Source organism: Scleropages formosus, chromosome 20, assembly GCF_900964775.1.
Source record: "Scleropages formosus chromosome 20, fSclFor1.1, whole genome shotgun sequence".
In the NCBI taxonomy this organism is placed as follows: Eukaryota; Metazoa; Chordata; class Actinopteri; order Osteoglossiformes; family Osteoglossidae; genus Scleropages; species Scleropages formosus.
The window spans coordinates 12,298,405-12,318,071 of NC_041825.1; the positions used below are offsets into that span (position 1 = coordinate 12,298,405).

The 19,667-nt window shown below is 38.3% G+C and overlaps 5 protein-coding genes across 5 annotated transcripts; all 5 read right to left on the reverse strand.

Annotated features, from left to right (window-relative positions):
- Positions 1-998: 998 nt before the first annotated feature.
- LOC108940055 (hemoglobin subunit alpha-1-like) lies at positions 999-1,831 on the reverse strand. The gene is made up of 3 exons (XM_018761875.1): positions 1,737-1,831; positions 1,382-1,589; positions 999-1,127 (listed from the first exon to the last, which is right to left on the reverse strand). Exons 1-3 carry the CDS (start codon positions 1,829-1,831, stop codon positions 999-1,001), a joined length of 432 nt encoding a protein of 143 aa, XP_018617391.1.
- A 2,649-nt stretch (positions 1,832-4,480) lies between these two features.
- Positions 4,481-5,443, reverse strand: LOC108939841 (hemoglobin subunit beta-2-like). The gene is made up of 3 exons (XM_029246990.1): positions 5,352-5,443; positions 4,866-5,088; positions 4,481-4,609 (listed from the first exon to the last, which is right to left on the reverse strand). Exons 1-3 carry the CDS (start codon positions 5,441-5,443, stop codon positions 4,481-4,483), a joined length of 444 nt encoding a protein of 147 aa, XP_029102823.1.
- A 2,558-nt stretch (positions 5,444-8,001) lies between these two features.
- Positions 8,002-8,834, reverse strand: LOC108940054 (hemoglobin subunit alpha-1-like). The gene is made up of 3 exons (XM_018761874.2): positions 8,740-8,834; positions 8,385-8,592; positions 8,002-8,130 (listed from the first exon to the last, which is right to left on the reverse strand). The coding sequence occupies exons 1-3, from the start codon at positions 8,832-8,834 to the stop codon at positions 8,002-8,004; spliced, it is 432 nt and encodes a 143-aa protein (XP_018617390.1).
- A 5,456-nt stretch (positions 8,835-14,290) lies between these two features.
- Positions 14,291-15,372, reverse strand: LOC108939842 (hemoglobin subunit beta-2-like). Its single transcript, XM_029246969.1, has 3 exons — positions 15,190-15,372; positions 14,730-14,952; positions 14,291-14,473 (listed from the first exon to the last, which is right to left on the reverse strand). The coding sequence occupies exons 1-3, from the start codon at positions 15,279-15,281 to the stop codon at positions 14,345-14,347; spliced, it is 444 nt and encodes a 147-aa protein (XP_029102802.1). The 5' UTR covers positions 15,282-15,372; the 3' UTR covers positions 14,291-14,344.
- A 2,576-nt stretch (positions 15,373-17,948) lies between these two features.
- Positions 17,949-18,929, reverse strand: LOC108940056 (hemoglobin subunit alpha-1-like). Its single transcript, XM_018761877.1, has 3 exons — positions 18,832-18,929; positions 18,300-18,507; positions 17,949-18,077 (listed from the first exon to the last, which is right to left on the reverse strand). The coding sequence occupies exons 1-3, from the start codon at positions 18,924-18,926 to the stop codon at positions 17,949-17,951; spliced, it is 432 nt and encodes a 143-aa protein (XP_018617393.1). The 5' UTR covers positions 18,927-18,929.
- Positions 18,930-19,667: the final 738 nt, after the last annotated feature.

Below are 19,667 nucleotides of genomic sequence, written 5' to 3' on the forward strand. Positions count from 1 at the left end.
GGTGCCTTGCGACGGAGTGGCGTCCTGTCCTGGGTGTGTCCCCTCCCCCTCCGGCCTTATGCCCTGTGTTGCCGGGTAGGCTCCAGTTCCCCGTGACCCTGTAAGGGGCAAGCAGTTCAGAAGGTGTGTGTGTGTGTCTTTGTTTGAAATGCATATAAATGTTTACATTACATTGCAGGAGTGGCTCTGTAAAGGACTAATTCAAGCATGATATGAACATGTATACCTACAGGTGGGGGGGTGCGGTGGCGCAGTGGGTTGGACCGCAGTCCTGCTTTCCGGTGGGTCTGGGGTTCAAGTCCCCCTTGGGGTGCCTTGTGACGGACTGGCGTCCCATCCTGGGTGTGTCCCCTCCCCCTCCGGCCTTACGCCCTGTGTTACCGGGTAGGCTCCGGTTCCCCGTGACCCCGTATGGGACTAGCGGTTCTGAAAATGTGTGTGTGTGTGTGTACCTACAGGTGTGAACATTTATACTTTACATGATCCTAAGAGATGATGGGTGAAATGAGTCTGGAAGAAATGAGTTTTCAGACCCTTTTTAAAAGTGGACAAAGATTCAGCAGTTCTGAGTGAGAGGGGGAGGTCGTTCCACTGTAACGGAGCCAGAACTGAAAAACTCCGCGCTTTATCCTTCATGCGTGGGAAGAACATAGTGGTCTGGCTGGCGTGGAGCGAATGAACATAATCATAAACATACACCCTAAACATCTTGACATCTTCGCAAACATACACCCTAAAAATGCTTGTTTTTATCTTGGTGTTTTATGTTTAGTGTTATGGTTATAAGATGAAAAGGGTGCTCATTTTAGGATGCTTTTGCAGCAATGAATCTGCTCAATTGCTGGGATTTCTTCAAATTCAACTGAGCTTTATTGGAAGCAAAATTGCACATTCACAATAACAGCTAAGAAACAGTTTAAAGAAAAAAAAGCATTCTGACTCAGTCCATTCATTTATTCATTGTATGCTTTATTTAGCCATAGAGTCAGAACCAGGATTTATCGGTATTTCTCAGACAGGGCCAGGGCCACATTGGTGAGGAACTTGTCCATAGCGACGTGCACCTCAGGAGTGAAGTCACCAGGGAACATCATGGAGAGAACCACAAGGATGCAGTGAGACAGGATCTGTGGAGAAAAGTACATGTTTTATTACCATGTTTATGAGCATGGCAAGAAGTAAATTCTGTCACTTTATACCTGGCAAACAAATTGTATCCGGTTATTCCAGGTTAAAGAACAGTGCTAATTTTGTGTGTCATTTCTGACTATGAAGGTAATACTTCACAAAGGACATTGCAGAATATCTTGTTCAAACATGTCAAGCCATACGCAAACTAACTTACTAACTAACCTAAAACAAAAACTTTTCAGTGACTTACTTTGAAGTTGGATGGATCCACTCGCAGTGTGTACGCATGCAGTTCGCTGAGGTTGACGAGACCTGCAGGAAGGTCATCAATGGTGTTGACTGCTTCCTTGACACCTTCCATGATGGTTTTCCCATGTTTCCTCACTGGCTCAGAGCCAGGAGTCAGGTCTTTCCAGTGGGAGAAATAGGTCTTGGTCTGAGGGTAGACCGTCAGCATTCTGCAGAAGAACATCATTGATTAATAAGTGCCAGCCAAGGGCCTCGAAGTTAAATAGGTATTTTATTAAAGCACCGTGCTGCTGTTTTTACTAATTATGATTTGCCGTCATCTTTATGAGTTATGAGTGAACGAAAAGGCCAGTTACCTGGACAGAGCCTGGTGACCAATCTCGTCCAACTTCCCTGACACTTGAGTGAAGAAACTCCTGACAAGATCTTTCTCCTTGACTGAGAGACTCATCTTTGCTGTGGATTGTCAACTTGACGGTACAGAAAGTAATGTATGTGTGTGTGAGCACCTCCAGCGAGCCTTTTTATATTGCTGCATGGTGGTGACAAGTCACAATGCTCCTCCTCCAAACACATTCTTTTTCACTCTTAGTGGGACAGCTTGGTCATTCGTTAGCTGCGTTCCAGAGTTTTGTGAAAGCTCTCACACATAGACGCACATCTCCCATTCTTACCTAATTGGAATTAGACCTCAATGTCCAAGGTAATTTTACCATCGCATCAATGTTTACGCAAAGGATAGTAAATTTATGTGAATTCTTACTTTGGTGTACCTTTGCATTGCCTTTCATAGAGTTCAGTAATATGAACAATGTTAGCCCTGGTTTGAAATGGATGTCCCTAAATATTTGTAAAGATTTTGAAATTAGTTGGTGATGATGATGATGATACACATTGGAAATTGTCAAATGAAGTTCAGCAGATTGTTACAGAGATTATTACACTTCAATTAAACTTCATTCATAAAGCATAGTCTAGGTAAGACCATTTTGAAAATGTTAAATGGGAAATTGAGACCAATGGAAATAAAAAGACATTTATTTATTCAGATAACAATACATTTTCATTTAGCAGATTTTTACAAGTGTTTAAAATATCCACCAGAAGATCTTAAGAATCATTAATTTTTCCTGTATGAAAATTAAAACAAACTATCGTGCACATGACAGTGTATTTAAAGCTAACTTGCAGAAGTTTATGTAATATTCCATTAACTTTATTTTAATTGTTCCAGCTGTTTAATTAACTTCTAATGAATAACTGTGGGCATATTATATAGACTTTTCAGCAAATTATTTACTAGTCACATGTTATTTTCCGAGTTATTTTGCAAGTTAAACACTTGTAATCACTGCAAGCAGATTTTTCAAAAAAAGTATCGTTTTAAGTGTACATATGCGTTTATTGACCATTAGAAAGAAAAAAAAAATCACATTTTTTGAAAGTGTGCATTGTATCAAATCTGCTTTCATTCATTTTTGGCCTGTTTTATTACATTAATGTTGAGGGTATTTCATTGATTCTCCTGTATTTCTATCACATTATTTTTCAGTTAACCCCATTTCGAATGCATTTTTGAACACATTCCATTTGGAGTCTCATTCATTTTTTTATTTCTTTTTCTTGTTTTAACAAAAAATTCACAAAGCAGAAACAGAATTTAAAACTGCACCAGTTATAATACATGAACAGTTTGTAGTAATCAAGTTATCTTTCACTAGCAACCTGAAAACAGCCCACATGTCCACTGCTGAGACCAGTTATCTTAAACTTATCTTAAATTTATCTTGATACTTACAGTATGTCCACCCTAAACTGACCCGTAACACTTATCTGACACCATTTTGCTTATGATTAGAACTGTTCAGGAAACACCCTCAGCTGTTATTGACAGTTCTTGCCAATTCATACCATGTACAAAATTAGTTTGCCTGAAATAAGAATTATGACATATTAAATGAGCTACTGAAAACTTTCAGTTTCACTCTTCAAGTGCAGTAAGATCATTTACAACCCATGAGCATAAGACATACAACAATACTCATAACATAAAAAATGTGACACATATTGCATAACAAAAGTGATAAAGTTTACCACTAAAAGTCTGCAGCTGTCCCAAAACAGAAAATATAGCTTCCCCCTATTTTTTGTCTTTATGGTAGTTATTTTAGTTATTTTACAACTGCTCCACTTAGAATTTATATGTACACAGCTAAATTATGATTCTTCTCACATAAATAACTAAAATCTTAATGAAGAGAGTGAGCAGATTACATGAACCTAGTTTTATATGCACCTAACTAAATTTAACCAACGTTTAATTCTCTGTAACTAACATGCTACAGTACAGAATTTTCTTTCACTTCTCAAATTACACATGTTTAAAAAAAAAAGTATCACTTTTAAACATATTAAACAACAATATTCATATTTGCCATTTGGTTGGGAGTTTTTTGTTCCTTTCTTCCATGGCCAGTTGTCTTACTTATAGCTTAAATGATTAATATGGTTATTGCAGTAATTTAATTTATAGTCAACCTTTTATATGTATTATGTCTCTCATCCTTTGTTCAGCACTCAGATTCACTGCGTGAGAAGAGTGCACTATAAAAATAAAATAAACTGAATTGTTTACAATTAAATATTTTCATACAACAACTCGGGTTATGTTACACAATTGCACCACAGTAGTGCTTATTCATTTCATTCAGTTTAATATTCTTGGAAATGCTAAAGACAGAGTGTTTGTGATGCTTTTTGTCCAACATTAATTAAAAATAGAAGTGATTGCTGTTAATCGTAAGGCACACAGGGCCAGCATGTCCTGTACGACCAACACATTTGAATTGTCTTAGAAATACTTTTCGGCACAACCTTTGGTGGATCATGATTTATTTTTTATCAGCGGTTTAAAATGTTCATCATTGCAAACATATTTGTTGTGGTGTGCGAGCAGCAACATAATGTACTCATCCGCATATTTTATGATCTTATGATTATGTCTCAGAATAAAGTGATTACACATTAGTCAGTGAATTCTTTTCAATTACACTTTTATTGAATCATTGATCAGTTTATTCTCACAGCAAAAAGAGAGATATTAGTGATACTGTCTGCCAAGAGCAGAGACAACAACGGCCAGGAACTTTTGCCAGGCAGCCTGGACATCAGCGGTGAAGGCAGAGCCCATCTGCGCAGCCACCACAATGGTGATGCAGTCGGCCAGCAGCTGCAAGGAGAACAGAAGAAAATGGACTTTTCACAAACAAACACAAACTATAACAAGATCAATAATTACTTGCACTTTGAACTGCCCATACAGCCTGTAACTGGTTATGGCTTCACGATGCACACGTGCAGTTGTGGAATAACAAAGCGTAAAGACAAATCCTTCTTTTGCTCCATAACTAACTTCAGTGACGTTACTATAGTTTTTGGTATTAAGGTGTGAGACAATTCAGTGAGAACGGATACAGAAAACTCACCCTGAAGTTGTCGGGATCCACGTGCAGTTTCTCCGAGTGCAGTGCACTCAAAGGGGCAAAACTGTTCTTGATGTTGTCCATGTTCTTCATGGCCGTCTCCAGTCCTGTTAGAACCACCTTTCCATGAGCGGCGACTTTTGCGTTTCCCATGATGGAATCTGCGTTGAACAGGTTTCCAAAGGTGGCAAAATACCTCCGGGTCCAGGGGTACACGATGAGACACCTGGTACAAACAGGGTCACATGAAAATAGAGTAATGACATAGAAACATTTATTACCATGAGAAAAACTCACAGCTGCTGGAAAGAGGGCCACTAAAAAGTCTTGAAAATGTCTTACACATGATATAAAGCATAAAGTGTAATTCCATTAACCCGCTTAAATTTTACAGTCGGCAACATGATGATATTATTTTTGCAAAACAAAAAATGAAAGTTACAGATGAAAATCTCTACAGAGATTCAGGGGGAGAAGAGAAGATCTCACCTTCCCAGAGAATTCAGACCCACGAAATCATAGTCGAGTTTCTCGAAGACGCCAGTGATGGCAGCGCGCTCAGCATCGGTCCACACAACCATGTTTGCAGCTCTGCTGTTTCTTATGTGTCTCGTAACGTGGTGAAAGAGTGCAGTGAGAGTAAAAGCAGCAGAGCAGTCTTTTATGATCTTCTTTATCTCCACCCAGAAGAGAAGTGTGAAGGCAATTGGACAAGTCATCTTACATTGGGGGGGTTCTTCTTACACATCATAGAAGGCCTATTGGAGTCACTGACACACACCCGCATACCCACCCACACACACACAAAAGAGAAATGTGTCTTGTGACATACATGTCTTATGAAATTTTTAACATTGATTTTGTCCGTGTTGTGACTTCATTGCTTCAAATGCTGCAGTTATAATTTCCAGTGAAACATTGTGACGTGAATAAAACATACACATTCTGTTTTGTTATCGTCAGACTAACAAATGTGAATATATGGAAGAACACTAAATACAGTGTGCAACACATATATATTACCAATACATTTTGGTATTGTTATGCATTAAAAAAGCGGCATAATAACTTGCCAAATATCGTAATTTGGGTTAATTTATTAGAACCAAATGATTAGGCTGATTTGACTGTCTCCCCCTGATGTGGTACATCATGTGTGTGAAAATAGACTAAATGTCACTGAAATAATTGAATTAAAATGGTTATGTACTCAAAGTGCATAGTCTTTTGACAGTGCATTATCATGTATTATTGTGCATAGTTAAACACACAGAGTGTCACTCAGAAAATCCTGTAAAGACTGAATGTGCAGAAACCTTGTCCAGGTTGGGTGGCTTTTTCACAGGGTGCTTTCATTTATAAAACTTGGCTACACTGTTAAGATCTTCCGTGTATTAAACAGATTGTGAGAATATGTCATTGTGACTTTACTCAGTAAAGAATTTAAAAAACTTTCTGCAGTATTCTTGTCTAGAAGAACACACTCACATATAACTGTAGGCATTCACAGTTGAAAACAGCCTCCGAAAGAACAGTTTGCATAATAAAATCATAAAAAAATGTAATTTTATCTGCAAGTTTATTTGCCAGTTTAGTTTATTGCAAGTTGTCTTTTCTAAAATAATGCAATCATCGTTTCATTTAGTGTTTTCAAGTGAACAAGGGCAGCTTTTTACAGGTGGTGGAAGGGTGCGTGGTGACAGTTTCTAATGAAAAACTGAGTTTGAGGATGAATTTAGTATTTTATTGTAATATTTTCAAATCTAATGTCTTTCGAATCCTCAACTTTTCCGAGCTCCTTACAGCCTCATAACTGAGTCCTTCAACAGCCATTACTTTAATTTATCTATCATTACACACATAAGGGTGGCTGGTGGTGTTGTGGTTGGAGCAGCTGCCTTTGCTTTGAAGGTTGGAGGTTTGACCCCTGCCTCTGGCTGTGGTGCCATTGAGCAAGGTGTTTGCCCTGCAATTGCTCCAGTACCATCATCTGGTTGTGTGCCTGGGTGCCTAGTTCGGGCCCTGTGATGGACTGGTGTCCCGTCCAGGGTGTGCCCCCTTCAGCCTTGTGCCCAGTGTCTTTGGGATAGGCTGCAGCTCATTTGGTACACATATATTTGTCTCTGTAACTCTCTGTTGCGAAATGCACTTCTATTTACTCTGAGTACATCGCTTTGCAGTACAGTGAAAATGTGAAAATTCCATGGTTTAACTAGTCTAATTTGTGGTTCATTGTTCTCCAACTGGTATCACGGTTGACAAGATTAGCAGTGCCAATAATGATTCAGTTTGCTCAATGAGAGACTATGAAGAGAAGACAGTAAAAATTTAGTAACACTGCAGTGTTGCCCTCTTTAGAAACATGCAATATGCACAGATTACAAAGTTACATTTACATTTATTTATTTAGCAGATGCTTTTCTCCAAAGCCACTTCCAACAAACTCTATGTCGTGTTATCAGTCACACACCTTATTCACCAAGGTGATTTACACTGCTAGATACACTACTTACACTGGGTCACTCATCCATACATCAGTGTAACACACTCTTTCCGTCACTCACGCACTATAGATGAACTTGAACAGCATGTCTTTGGACTGTGGGAGGAAACCAGAGCACCCAGGAAACCCACATAGACACAGGGAGGACATGCAAATTCCACACAGACTGAGTGGGGATCCAACTCACGCCCTCTCACACCACCAAGAATTTTAATACCAGCTGCTATGAGGTACATTTCACAAATACACACATACACACACACATCTTTTATACCTCATGTAAATTCACACCCCTTAGGAGTCCGATCCAGCATTCTGTGGGGACCACTGGTTATAGAAACTTTCCATATTTCATTGTGTTTAATGTTGGTTTTTTTAACTTGGTGTTTTATGTTTAGTGTCATCATTGTAAGAGGAAACGGGTGCTCATTTTAAGATGCTTCTCCACCGCTGAATATGTACGTTGGGAATTCATCAAATTTAATTGGTCTTTATTGGGACACAAAATGACACATTCACAAATGCAGCAGAAAATAGTTGAAAGTCAAATGAAAACACTCAGAAATTCAAATTATTGATTCAGTGTATGTTTTATTTTTTTATAGAATCACTTCTTAAACAAGTCATATTCTGAATTTATCGGTATTTCTCAGACAGGGCCAGGGCCACATTGGTGAGGAACTTGTCCATAGCGACGTGCACCTCAGGAGTGAAGTCACCAGGGAACATCATGGAGAGAACCACAAGGATGCAGTGAGACAGGATCTGTGGAGAAAAGTACATGTTTTATTACCATGTTTATGAGCATGGCAAGAAGTAAATTCTATCACTTTATACCTGGCAAACAAATTGTATCCGGTTATTCCAGGTTAAAGAACAGTGCTAATTTTGTGTGTCATTTCTGACTATGAAGGTAATACTTCACAAAGGACATTGCAGAATATCTTTTTCAAACATGTCAAGCCATTCGCAAACTAACTTACTAACTAACCTAAAACAAAAACTTTTCAGTGACTTACTTTGAAGTTGGATGGATCCACTCGCAGTGTGTACGCATGCAGTTCGCTGAGGTTGACGAGACCTGCAGGAAGGTCATCAATGGTGTTGACTGCTTCCTTGACACCTTCCATGATGGTTTTCCCATGTTTCCTCACTGGCTCAGAGCCAGGAGTCAGGTCTTTCCAGTGGGAGAAATAGGTCTTGGTCTGAGGGTAGACCGTCAGCATTCTGCGGGAGAACATCATTGATTAATAAGTGCCAGCCAAGGGCCTCGAAGTTAAATAGGTATTTTATTGAAGCACCGTGCTGCTGTTTTTACTAATTATGATTTGCCGTCATCTTTATGAGTTATGAGTGAACGAAAAGGCCAGTTACCTGGACAGAGCCTGGTGACCAATCTCGTCCAACTTCCCTGACACTTGAGTGAAGAAACTCCTGACAAGATCTTTCTCCTTGACTGAGAGACTCATCTTTGCTGTGGATTGTCAACTTGACGGTACAGAAAGTAATGTATGTGTGTGTGAGCACCTCCAGCGAGCCTTTTTATATTGCTGTATGGTGGTGACAAGTCACAATGCTCCTCCTCCAAACACATCACTGAGATAACTTTATCACTGCTTTATTATATTTAGGGTTTCCATATGATGGAAATGTGACCTTCAAAAAATTGTCAGATAAAAAAACAACCTTCAAAAAATAATTTTTATGTTTATAAAATGTATTAAAAAATTAAGACAATTTGAATTAATCAAGGCACACACCTCTTATTTGGAAAGACAAAAATAATTAAATTTAAAATTAATTATTATTTAAGTATTTTAATTAAATTGTCTGTATAGGGAGAAACAGAGATTTCCATTCCTACATTTTAATATTCTTACTTTCAGTGTCTTTTTTTATTCATTAAAACTACTCCATTTGTTGGTTTATAGAAAACACTAAAAATCCAGAGGTTCATTATTGTTTATAAATTGGATATTTGATGCAAAACCCAAAATGGATATGTAAAACAAAAGACTTTTAAAGCCTTTATGAATTTTTTTAAAACATCATGAAAATGTATACAGTCATATATCGAGTCAGGAGACATGCAACTTGTGAATAAAACTAAAAAAGAATGCAAATAGACAAAATATTAAATGGCAAAGAATCCTGGGACAAACATTTCAAATTGTGCTTGCTCATTTTGAATTTAAACAATCAAACCACTGAAATGAGACTGGTCAGATAGTGGAGTAGGTATGTAGGGTAAAAACGCTGATCAGGGCAGGGCGTGGATAAGCCCTGGGTGTTCATACACTGAAGAAGCTGATAATGGTTTTTCAGTCTTTGCATCAGATGTCTAGTGCCTTTTAATCAGTGAAACTTTTACATGTATGTTTGAACTGTATGTGGAAAAGTCTTATTTGGTGCTGAGTTTGAAAAAGTGAAAAAAGTTTAAACTCTATGTGAAGAAAGTTTTTACAAAGTTAAAAAGTGATAACATGCATTTTTTGACTGAAACATAATAAAACATAAAAAGAGAGATCCACAACAGAGTTTCTTTGTTTGTTAAAATATAAAACAAGAAATGTACATGACATAAATCCAGACAAATTATTAAAGGGGCACATAAAACCATATGAAGCATACTCAGTCTCCACATAACATTATTTGTAATATTACTAAAAGTATCTTAGCCTTAGGGGGTGCGGTGGTGTGGTGGTGCAGTGGGTTGGACCGCAGTCTTGCTCCCCGGTGGGTCGGGGGTTTGAGCCCCGCTTGGGGTACCTTGTGACGGACTGGTGTCCCGTCCTGGGTGTGTCCTCTCCCCCTCTGGCCTTGTGCCCTGTGTTACCGGGTAGGCTCTGGTTCCCTGTGACCCCGTATGGGACAAGTTGTTCTGAAAATGTGTGTGTGTGTGTGTGTGTGTGTATGTGTATCTTAGTCTTAGATCCTCCCGTGCTGCTGGGCACTTCGGGTGAGGAGGTCTCTCCACCGCTTCCAGTTCTCTGCCAGCTCTTCAGCTTTGTTCCAGGATACGCCAGCGAACTTAAGATCATTGATGAAGTTTCGGCGCCAGGTGGTGCGGGGACGGCCGCACCAGCTGATCTCCCTATGGCACTGTTATGATGGTGTTAATAAAGTGCTTGAAAGAATGTTGATCTTCACAGATTTCCAATATTAAAGAGTCTAAGAGTATAAATATAAAGAATTTTATAATTTCTTATAACAATCTTTATAATTTATCTAGCTTGTTTTTTTAATGTGACACATTACTTTACTCAATCATTATTAATACAGTAACCCCTTGTCCAACGCAGGGAGGCACAGTACACACTGGAGGGAAACATTTTGATAATTCGGCTCACAGATGTTCATTATAGAAAAAAATAAAGCGCATAAGATCACTGGCTGTGTCTGTCATTCTGCAAAACAGGTGGACAGAATGTTGATAAGGGCACTGTTGGTGTCACTAACGAAATGATCCCTTGGATGATCTTCAGCTGATCGTGAGAATAAGGATTTACTTAAGCAAGCTTTGTGGTACTTATTAAAACTGTTTTCGTTGTTTAAATAATTGAGTTTCCAGAAGGTCCGACTCTGTTACATTTATTCCTTCAGCGATGCTTTTCTCAAAAGCAACTTACAAGGATTTACCCAGCTGTGTAATTCCACTGAAGTGAGTGTAAAGTAAGTATCTCACTCAAGGATATTACAGTGGGTGTCAGACTGGAACCTGCAACCTTTGATCCAAAGGCAGCAGCTCTAACCACTAGGCTACCAGTTACTAAAATATAGCTGGTAATTGGAGCCTTTCACTGAAAAGACTCAATCTTGAATCTGTGCACCTGCTATGACACCCTTGACCAAAGTACTTACTCTGAAGTGAAAATTCCCCTGCAGATTGTTAATGTGGTAGGAAGCAAAAAAAAATACAGAAGCTGATCTCCCTATGGCACTGTTATGATGGTGTTAATAAAGTGCTTGAAGGAACGTTGATCTTCATCGATTTCCAATATTAAAGAGTGGAACCTAGCCACCATTTGAAACCTATTTGTTTACTACTGGTCATTGTTTTCAAGGTACTGTAAGGATCAATAAATTAGATGTAGCTACAAAACAGCTTTATTTGCACCAATATAATGTGGGACAAAAACCTTTCAGGGTTGTTACATCCAGTGTGCATCTGTGTTTCAAAACATCTCAGACAAGTATCTCATATGAAGAGTTGTGCAGAATAAAATGCCCACTGTGGACCTACATTGACTACCTAATGGGCAAAAACACTGTCATTCTGAATAATAAGTCAATCTTGTAAAAAAGGGTCTGTATTTTCATAAACCCTTGCAGAAGTCTTTTGTTAAGCTTTTGTTTTGTTTATATTGCATATGAAGATTATTCACGGTAAAAGAGCATTATGCTGAAATGATATCGCTGAGGTTGATTATTCCTCATATAAGGCAAATTTCTGAAAACCTGTAAACCTAGGGTAAATGGCAAGGTACTTACCCTGAATTGCTGCAGCAAAACTACCCAACTGTATAAATGAGTAAATAATTGTAAATACCTGAAAACTGTAAGTTGCTTCAGAGAAACTAAATGTAAAAGGGGTATTTTTTGTATTGTGGCATATTTTGAAAATGCCGTACTGACCATAACAAAGGATGATTGCTGATGGCTAGACCTGATTTTTGCCATTCTGTGGGATTTTTATTTACATAAGAGGAACTGAAAATGTATGACACTTGACATTAATAACTGAATTCACACACATAACACGTTTCAGCAATTTCCAATGCAAAGTTGTCTGGAAAGGACAAACTATAGCCAGACGGTGTGTCTAGTTGCCAAGCTGGCTATCTTGAGCACACATGCATCCGTTCACCCGTTCTATCTCAGCCTTTAGCATACAACTCCCTCCCTTGTATGGCTCCAAGAAGGGTGCAGAGATAACCCTGAGCCTCTGATTGGGAATGGTGAGAAACACCACCACTATGCTTTAACCTTTACTTTCTATTTAATGTTTAATAATATTTTTTTTTTTTTGGCAAAAGGGCAACATCAAATTTGACAAATATAGGGATATAGGACATCTATATGATGAAAAGAACATTTTGTCAAATGTCTCCTAGGTGCAAAAGAAAGAGGTATGCCTTCCCACAATATAATTAACTCTTCTGTTACTAATAGTTTTGGTTCCCCAAGTCTTGACCAGTTGTTTTGCCTGTGAAAGTTCAAGAATTTACATTGACAAAGCGACTACAGTGCATTAATATTCAGAATTATATATTTACTCCACAATTCTGTTGACTTTGCCAAACTTTTTTTTCTTTGCTTTTATTTTACTATTCCCTATGATATATGAGATTCTCATTCTCTTTGCATTTACTTTTCAGTATACACTCAATTACCCTTTACAAATATCATCGAAGTTTCCAGAAACATTTACCTTGAGCTCTCCCTGGTTTTCATATTTCATGTAATTCTACACAGCAAGAAAAGAGATAAATGACCATCTCTTCATCTTCGTTATGAGGTACAAATTTTTTTGTACTGCAACTGAAGACAACAATATGTAGCAAAATCGTATAGAACCTGGGTGTCTTTCGCCCATGAATCACAGAGATCCTCTTAATCTACATTGTCACTTGTCGGCCCCCCAAGATTATTCAATATTTCAATTAATTTCATTTCTTTCTGAATCCAGAAAATTTACACGTGGCTAATTTGAAAAATGTGTAACTGTTTTTGAACTCTTGATTTGTAGTCTTCTTTTCTCTTTCAGTTCTAGCTAAAGAATCAGTTCATTCTATCGACATTTGTGTGTGTTTACTTTCGGTGTCGCCGAAAGTCTTTTCAGCATTGCTTAAGTCATAGCTTTATAACCCATCCAGCCTCAATACAAACTGAAATTTAATAATAAATGTATTTATGTTACTTGTGTTATTTCTCAGCTTGTTCCTTTTGTTCTGAGTACTACAGAGAGAGCTATATGAAGTAACTTAAAATAAAAGTGTAAAGCATTCAAACTTTTACAGTGGTATGGAAAGGTCAAACCAGTCAGTGGATGCTGCTAATTTCTTTATTGTCAAAGTGAAAGGTCATTTGTCAGAATTAAATATTGCTTTTGTTGGGGGTGCAGTGGCGCAGTGGGTTGGACCACAGTCCTGCTCTCTAGTGAGTCTGGGGTTTGAGTCCCGCTTGGGGTGCTTTGCGACGGACTGACGTCCCATCCTGGGTGTGTCCCCTCCCCCTCCGGCCTTATGCCCTGTGTTGCCAGGTAGGCTCCGGTTCCCCACGACCCTGTATGGGGCAAGCAGTTCTGAAAATGATGATAATGAATATTGCTTTTCTTGAAGGGTTTTAATGATACTGTCTGCAAAGGGCAGAGGCAGTGACAGCGAGGAATTTCAGCACAAGCTGCATTTTTGAGTAACACATAGTGGTAGTGGTTGCTGGTGGCAAAGTATTTTGTGCTGTTGTCTTCAGACCCAGTACTGTTCAGGATGGTGCTTACTGTAAATTGCTCCCATAATTAACCAAGTATATAAATGGGTGAATGATTGTGTCTTCAGAGAAAAGTGCACACTGAAGTGTTCATAGAGCTTTAAAATTCTACATCCTCCATCAATTCAGGATAACATTATCATGCTAAAATTCAATTTCAGTCCACACATCTTTTACTGGAAATAATGTGATGATAGTCAGTGTATGCTTTCCAATTTGAATTTATTGCAATACTGATACTCTGCATGGCCAACACAGTTCTCTTTCAAAAACAGCATTTTTAAATGAGCAAAACTTCAGTAACATTTTAAATATTGGAAATATGACACTACAGTGGTAAATTTGCAGAGTTTATGACATTCTGATCACCTCCATCTTGATTACAGTGCAATTTTTGGAAATACAGAGATTACACATTAGTCAGTGAGCTCTTTTAACTTACTTTTATTGAATCATTGATCAGTTTATTCTCACAACAAAAAGAGAAATATTAATGATACTGTCTGCCAAGAGCAGAGACAACAACAGCCAGGAACTTTTGCCAGGCAGCCTGGACATCAGCGGTGAAGGCAGAGCCCATCTGCGCAGCCACCACAATGGTGATGCAGTCGGCCAGCAGCTGCAAGGAGAACAGAAGAAAATGGACTTTTCACAAACAAACACAAACTATAACAAGATCAATAATTACTTGCACTTTGAACTACCCATACAGCCTGTAACTGGTTATGGCTTCACGATGCACACGTGCAGTTGTGGAATAACAAAGCGTAAAGACAAATCCTTCTTTTGCTCCATAACTAACTTCAGTGACGTTACTACAGTTTTTGGTATTAAGGTGTGAGACAATTCAGTGAGAACGGATACAGAAAACTCACCCCGAAGTTGTCGGGATCCACGTGCAGTTTCTCCGAGTGCAGTGCACTCAAAGGGGCAAAACTGTTCTTGATGTTGTCCATGTTCTTCATGGCCGTCTCCAGTCCGGTTAGAACCACCTTTCCATGAGCAGCGACTTTTGCGTTTCCCATGATGGAATCTGCGTTGAACAGGTTTCCAAAGGTGGCAAAATACCTCCGGGTCCAGGGGTACACGATGAGACACCTGGTACAAACAGGGTCACATGAAAATAGAGTAATGACATAGAAACATTTATTACCATGAGAAAAACTCACAGCTGCTGGAAAGAGGGCCACTGAAAGGCTTTGAAAATGATATAAAGCATAAAGTGTAATTTCATTAACCAGCTTAAATTTTACAGTCGGCAACATGATGATATTATTCTTGCAAAACAAAAAAATGAAAGCTACAGAGATTCAGGGGGAGAAGAGAAGATCTCACCTTCCCAGAGCATTCAGACCCACGAAATCATAGTCGAGTTTCTTGAAGACACCGGTGATGGCAGCGCGCTCAGCATCGGTCCACACAACCATGTTGGTAACTCTGGAGATCTTTCAAAGCTCTTTTAGACCTTCTCTAAATTCTGCTTCTGCCAGAGCAGCTAAACGGCTTTTAATATTGCCACTCGGTCCACCCACAAGATGAAGCCGCACGTGATTGGCTGAACTGTCCTCGCGAACAGGGGGAACTCGGGGGTCCCGGGGGGGGTCCCACACGAATCATTGATTGAAAGGACCGCACATGTCGGATTAGAAATAAAATCTCAAATCAATTGATTGCTCACTTTGTACACTGGAGTACAAATAAATATGTACTACTACGTCGTTTCATAAATCTCTGAGGTTAACTCCTGCAGCGTTCCTTCTGCCCGGGATGGCAGCCCACGACGTGATACTCATGATCGGCAACAACATGTCATGTCAGTACTGTACTTTTTTAAACATATTCACATGAGTTAATGGCAAAAGTAAGTTGTTCATGTCGTGTTAAAGTTGGGTTATATACGGTATTTGCCGTTTTTTGCAGCTCACTTGTAAAGGCGGGTGACACGGTGGAACACTGAGTTATGCTGCTGTCTTACAGCGCCTAGGTAGCGCGAGAGTTTGTGGGTTCGATCCCCACTCAGTCTGTGGGGAGTTTGCATGTTCTCTGTATGTCTGCGTGGGTTTCCTCCGGTTTCCGAAAGCATGCTGTTCAGGTTCCCCGTAATGTGTGAGTGACAGAGAGAGTACATTTTATTTATGAGTGACCCAGTGTAAGTAGTGTATCTAGCAGTGTAAGTTACCTTGGTGATTAAGGTATGCGGGCTCATAACACTACATGGAGTTCATTGGAAGTCGCTTTGGAGAAAAGCGTCTGCTAAATAAATTAATGTAATGGAGAAAATTCTAATGTTCGAGTTCTTTTTCGTTGCTCTCCACATATTTTCCATTTGACACATGATTTTACTATTGTTTTCTTTAAATTCTAAATGCCGTTTTGGCATTATGTGCTACTACTAGTCTCTCTTGCTTTGAAAAGTCTGCATTGGTTCAGTCATTAAGACTGAAACTGAGTGAAGTGAACGAGACGAAATCTCCTTGGCGCCGCTGCCGTAAATAGCTAATCGTGTCTACATAAAAATTTACACACTTATTTCAAGTAAAACATAACATTCACAGATTGTTGCTGTGACAGTGCTGCGATTTTAGTACTTAAGGACAAACGCACAACTGTATCTTTGATTTTTTTCCTGCATACTATAAGTATATTTGATACCGTAACTTAGAATAAAAGTTAAAACCCTCCAATATGTTACATCAAAAACACGGAATAACATCCAAACATTACTATCATAAAGACATTTCTCAACGTTAACATGACAGAGATTATTCACTCATCCAAACATCTCATCTTATTAATTCAAGGAGTGACAGACATCAGAGTTTTAAAACAAATATAAATATCCACTTTGACAAAAAAACTTGGGACTTTGAAACCCTTAACCATTAAAAGTGTTTTTTTAAAAAAAACAAATACATACGTGTTACACCCACAAAGTTACCCAAGCGCTCATGCCAAACTTTTACACTCTGGTTTTGCTCTGTCATTAAAAACCATAAAACCACAAACATGAAACATTAATTTGATTTCTTATTATCGGTTTATAATCGTTTTCAGTTTTTTTAGTCACCAGCTCCAAAAGTATCTATATGAACGTGAACAAGCCGCTGCGCCAGTGTGCTGCCGTGGGACTTGAGAGACTGAATAAGAGTTCGATTTCATATTCATTACAGCTGTTCGGGAAGTTTAAATATACATAGTAAAACGTTTAAATAATAAAAACGTTTGGAAAGGGTTTTAACAATTCATAAAATAAAATAAAATAAAATAAAATGTAAAAAAATACATATGCTTATCTGAAGGTGTATAGTCGCTCCCCCTAATAATTTTCCAGCGAGCCTAATCTGCCTCTAGCCTTCCAATATTATATGTATGTAATGTTATAAATATTATCAGGAGTATTAACTGGAATGATACGCAATAATTGCAGCATAGTACTCCAGATAATTCTCCTGGTAATATTTACTTGCCCCACATCCAGACAAGATATACAGTGCAGGACTTGAGAGATGTTAGCTGTTCTGTCTTATGCTCCAGGTGGACATCATATATCAAACGCAAGTAACCACGAAAAGTTTATGTTTTCGAAGCATTTATTCAGAGGCTGGTGTCAGATTTGCTACAAATGAAAACTGAATTTACACAGGTTCCTGGAATTTCTTTATGTCCTGAAAGCACCTGTTTTTGGAACATCGTCCAATGTTATGTTCTTATTTCTAGTTACTTAAATTTTTTTAATTTATTTAATTTTTTGCTCTTGTTTCTGTGCTACATGAGCACACAATTAACAACCAGGTTCACACTTTGAGTCCTAATGCAGTGATGCTTTTGTATGTTGCAGATTTTAACTTTGCATGTATTTTCTTGGAAATTCTGTAAGGTTTGTACTTTTAATGTAAGATTCCACAGTCAATAAGTGGGACAGGTTACATGTGAAGTCAGCTTGAAGAAGACGAAACACAACAATAAACAGAGACACAGATGCTGATATTACTGATTCATTGTAGAATTATTTTGGTCCTCAAATAAAAAGACAATACAACAGAATTGAATCATTCACTTTATTTTTTATTTTGTTATAGAGTCAGAACTAGTATTTATCGGTATTTCTCAGACAGAGCTAGGGCCACATTGGTGAGGAACTTGTCCATAGCGACGTGCACCTCAGGAGTGAAGTCACCAGGGAACATCATGGAGAGAACCACAAGGATGCAGTGAGACAGGATCTGTGGAGAAAAAGACATGTTTTATTGCTTTATTTGAAAATATGTGCAGTAATTCCAGTTTCAATAACTGTGCACAAGTTTTAGAAAAATGTATTTAAATTACATGCTGAAAGATGTGACCATGTTGTATACAGAGAAAAAATAGGGATATTATCTCAAATAACATTTAGACAAATGTTTTCATCAAATAAAGAATAATAACATAAAATGACTACAACTTACTTTGAAGTTGGATGGATCCACTCGCAGTGTGTACGCATGCAGTTCACTGAGGTTGACAAGACCTGCAGGAAGGTCATCAATGTTGTTGACTCCTTCCTTAACACCTTCCATGATGGTTTTCCCATGTTTCCTCACTGGCTCAGAGCCAGGAGTCAGGTCTTTCCAGTGGGAGAAATAGGTCTTGGTCTGAGGGTAGACCATCAGCATTCTGTGCCAAAGGATCATTGACATTTGAAGTCATGTTAACACAAATTGTTAGATACAGCATTTACATTTGTCTGATGCTTTTCTTCAAAGCTGCTTACACTTCTTTACCCATTTACACACAGGGGTTATTTTTTCACAGGAACAATTCAAGCTAAGTAACTTGCATAAGGATACTAGAGCTAGGATATGAACCTGTAACCTTTGGACACAAAGGCAGCAGCTTAAACCACTATGCTACCAGCTGCACTTAGGCAACAGCTACAAGCATTGACAAGTTATGTTAAGTTATGAAAGTAGAAAAGTTAAAACAAAAAGCACTAGTTACCTGGACAGAGCCTCATGACCAACAACATCCATCTTTCCAGACACTTTGCTGAAGAAGCTTCTAATAAGATCTTTTTCTTTGGCTGACAGACTCATTGTGGCTCTTGGCTGCTTTGTCAGTACAACAGTATACCGTGTCCTGAAATAGTGTGTGAACTGTGCAGTGAGCCCGTTTATATTGTCCAGTAGTAGTGACAGTGTGTGATGCTCCTCCCAAGACACTTTCTATTGGCCATTGACCATTGGGTGAAGCAGTTCACCTGCACTTGCTTTGCTAAACATGCAAAGGGAAATGCAACTGTTCAAAATATATATGAATAAAAACACAGGCCTTATTTAACTGTGTAGACTATACTGTATATGTACTTAAAGTGACAAATTTCATGTTAGAATGAACTCTATACACTGAGACAATATCATAGTACATTTTCAAATGACTTTATAATAGAATTCTTAATGTTTGAATATATATTTAAATTAGTTATGTTGTGAATTCAGATAATGTTTTGAAGGCCTAGGTATGAGGGGAGAGAAGAAAGTAAAGGCTGACTGTGGATGTCTCAATAATGTAAACACACTGCCCATCTTCTCTTCAGCTGAGAGAACTATGATTAAGGACAATGGTATGTAATAGTTTTGAAGTTTAAGAATTTTATTTTAAAATTATATTTTACATAAAATAGACATACAGCCAACAAAAGTATTACTCCTGAATAAGCTGTACAACTCACAAATATTTATCTGATCACAAATACTAAATCTCATGCATACTAATAAGCCATGGATGATTTGTACAATTTAACATGAAGTGGAAATTTTCCCAGCTGCAAACATTGG

What these genes read in the sequence shown, in the direction of transcription:
- LOC108940056 (XM_018761877.1), bottom strand. Translation starts at nt 18,926, where the DNA reads ATGAGTCTGTCAGCCAAAGAAAAAGATCTTATTAGAAGCTTCTTCAGC. An exon ending in GGTCATGAGGCTCTGTCCAG is followed by an intron (nt 18,508 to 18,831) that starts GTAACTAGTGCT and finishes CCTTTGGCACAG; the next exon opens with AATGCTGATGGTCTACCCTC. An exon ending in TGGATCCATCCAACTTCAAA is followed by an intron (nt 18,078 to 18,299) that starts GTAAGTTGTAGT and finishes TTTTCTCCACAG; the next exon opens with ATCCTGTCTCACTGCATCCT.
- LOC108939841 (XM_029246990.1), bottom strand. Translation starts at nt 5,443, where the DNA reads ATGGTTGTGTGGACCGATGCTGAGCGCGCTGCCATCACTGGCGTCTTC. An exon ending in GGTCTGAATTCTCTGGGAAG is followed by an intron (nt 5,089 to 5,351) that starts GTGAGATCTTCT and finishes TGTTTGTACCAG; the next exon opens with GTGTCTCATCGTGTACCCCT. An exon ending in TGGATCCCGACAACTTCAGG is followed by an intron (nt 4,610 to 4,865) that starts GTGAGTTTTCTG and finishes TTCTCCTTGCAG; the next exon opens with CTGCTGGCCGACTGCATCAC.
- LOC108939842 (XM_029246969.1), bottom strand. Translation starts at nt 15,281, where the DNA reads ATGGTTGTGTGGACCGATGCTGAGCGCGCTGCCATCACCGGTGTCTTC. An exon ending in GGTCTGAATGCTCTGGGAAG is followed by an intron (nt 14,953 to 15,189) that starts GTGAGATCTTCT and finishes TGTTTGTACCAG; the next exon opens with GTGTCTCATCGTGTACCCCT. An exon ending in TGGATCCCGACAACTTCGGG is followed by an intron (nt 14,474 to 14,729) that starts GTGAGTTTTCTG and finishes TTCTCCTTGCAG; the next exon opens with CTGCTGGCCGACTGCATCAC.
- LOC108940055 (XM_018761875.1), bottom strand. Translation starts at nt 1,831, where the DNA reads ATGAGTCTCTCAGTCAAGGAGAAAGATCTTGTCAGGAGTTTCTTCACT. An exon ending in GGTCACCAGGCTCTGTCCAG is followed by an intron (nt 1,590 to 1,736) that starts GTAACTGGCCTT and finishes GTTCTTCTGCAG; the next exon opens with AATGCTGACGGTCTACCCTC. An exon ending in TGGATCCATCCAACTTCAAA is followed by an intron (nt 1,128 to 1,381) that starts GTAAGTCACTGA and finishes TTTTCTCCACAG; the next exon opens with ATCCTGTCTCACTGCATCCT.
- LOC108940054 (XM_018761874.2), bottom strand. Translation starts at nt 8,834, where the DNA reads ATGAGTCTCTCAGTCAAGGAGAAAGATCTTGTCAGGAGTTTCTTCACT. An exon ending in GGTCACCAGGCTCTGTCCAG is followed by an intron (nt 8,593 to 8,739) that starts GTAACTGGCCTT and finishes GTTCTCCCGCAG; the next exon opens with AATGCTGACGGTCTACCCTC. An exon ending in TGGATCCATCCAACTTCAAA is followed by an intron (nt 8,131 to 8,384) that starts GTAAGTCACTGA and finishes TTTTCTCCACAG; the next exon opens with ATCCTGTCTCACTGCATCCT.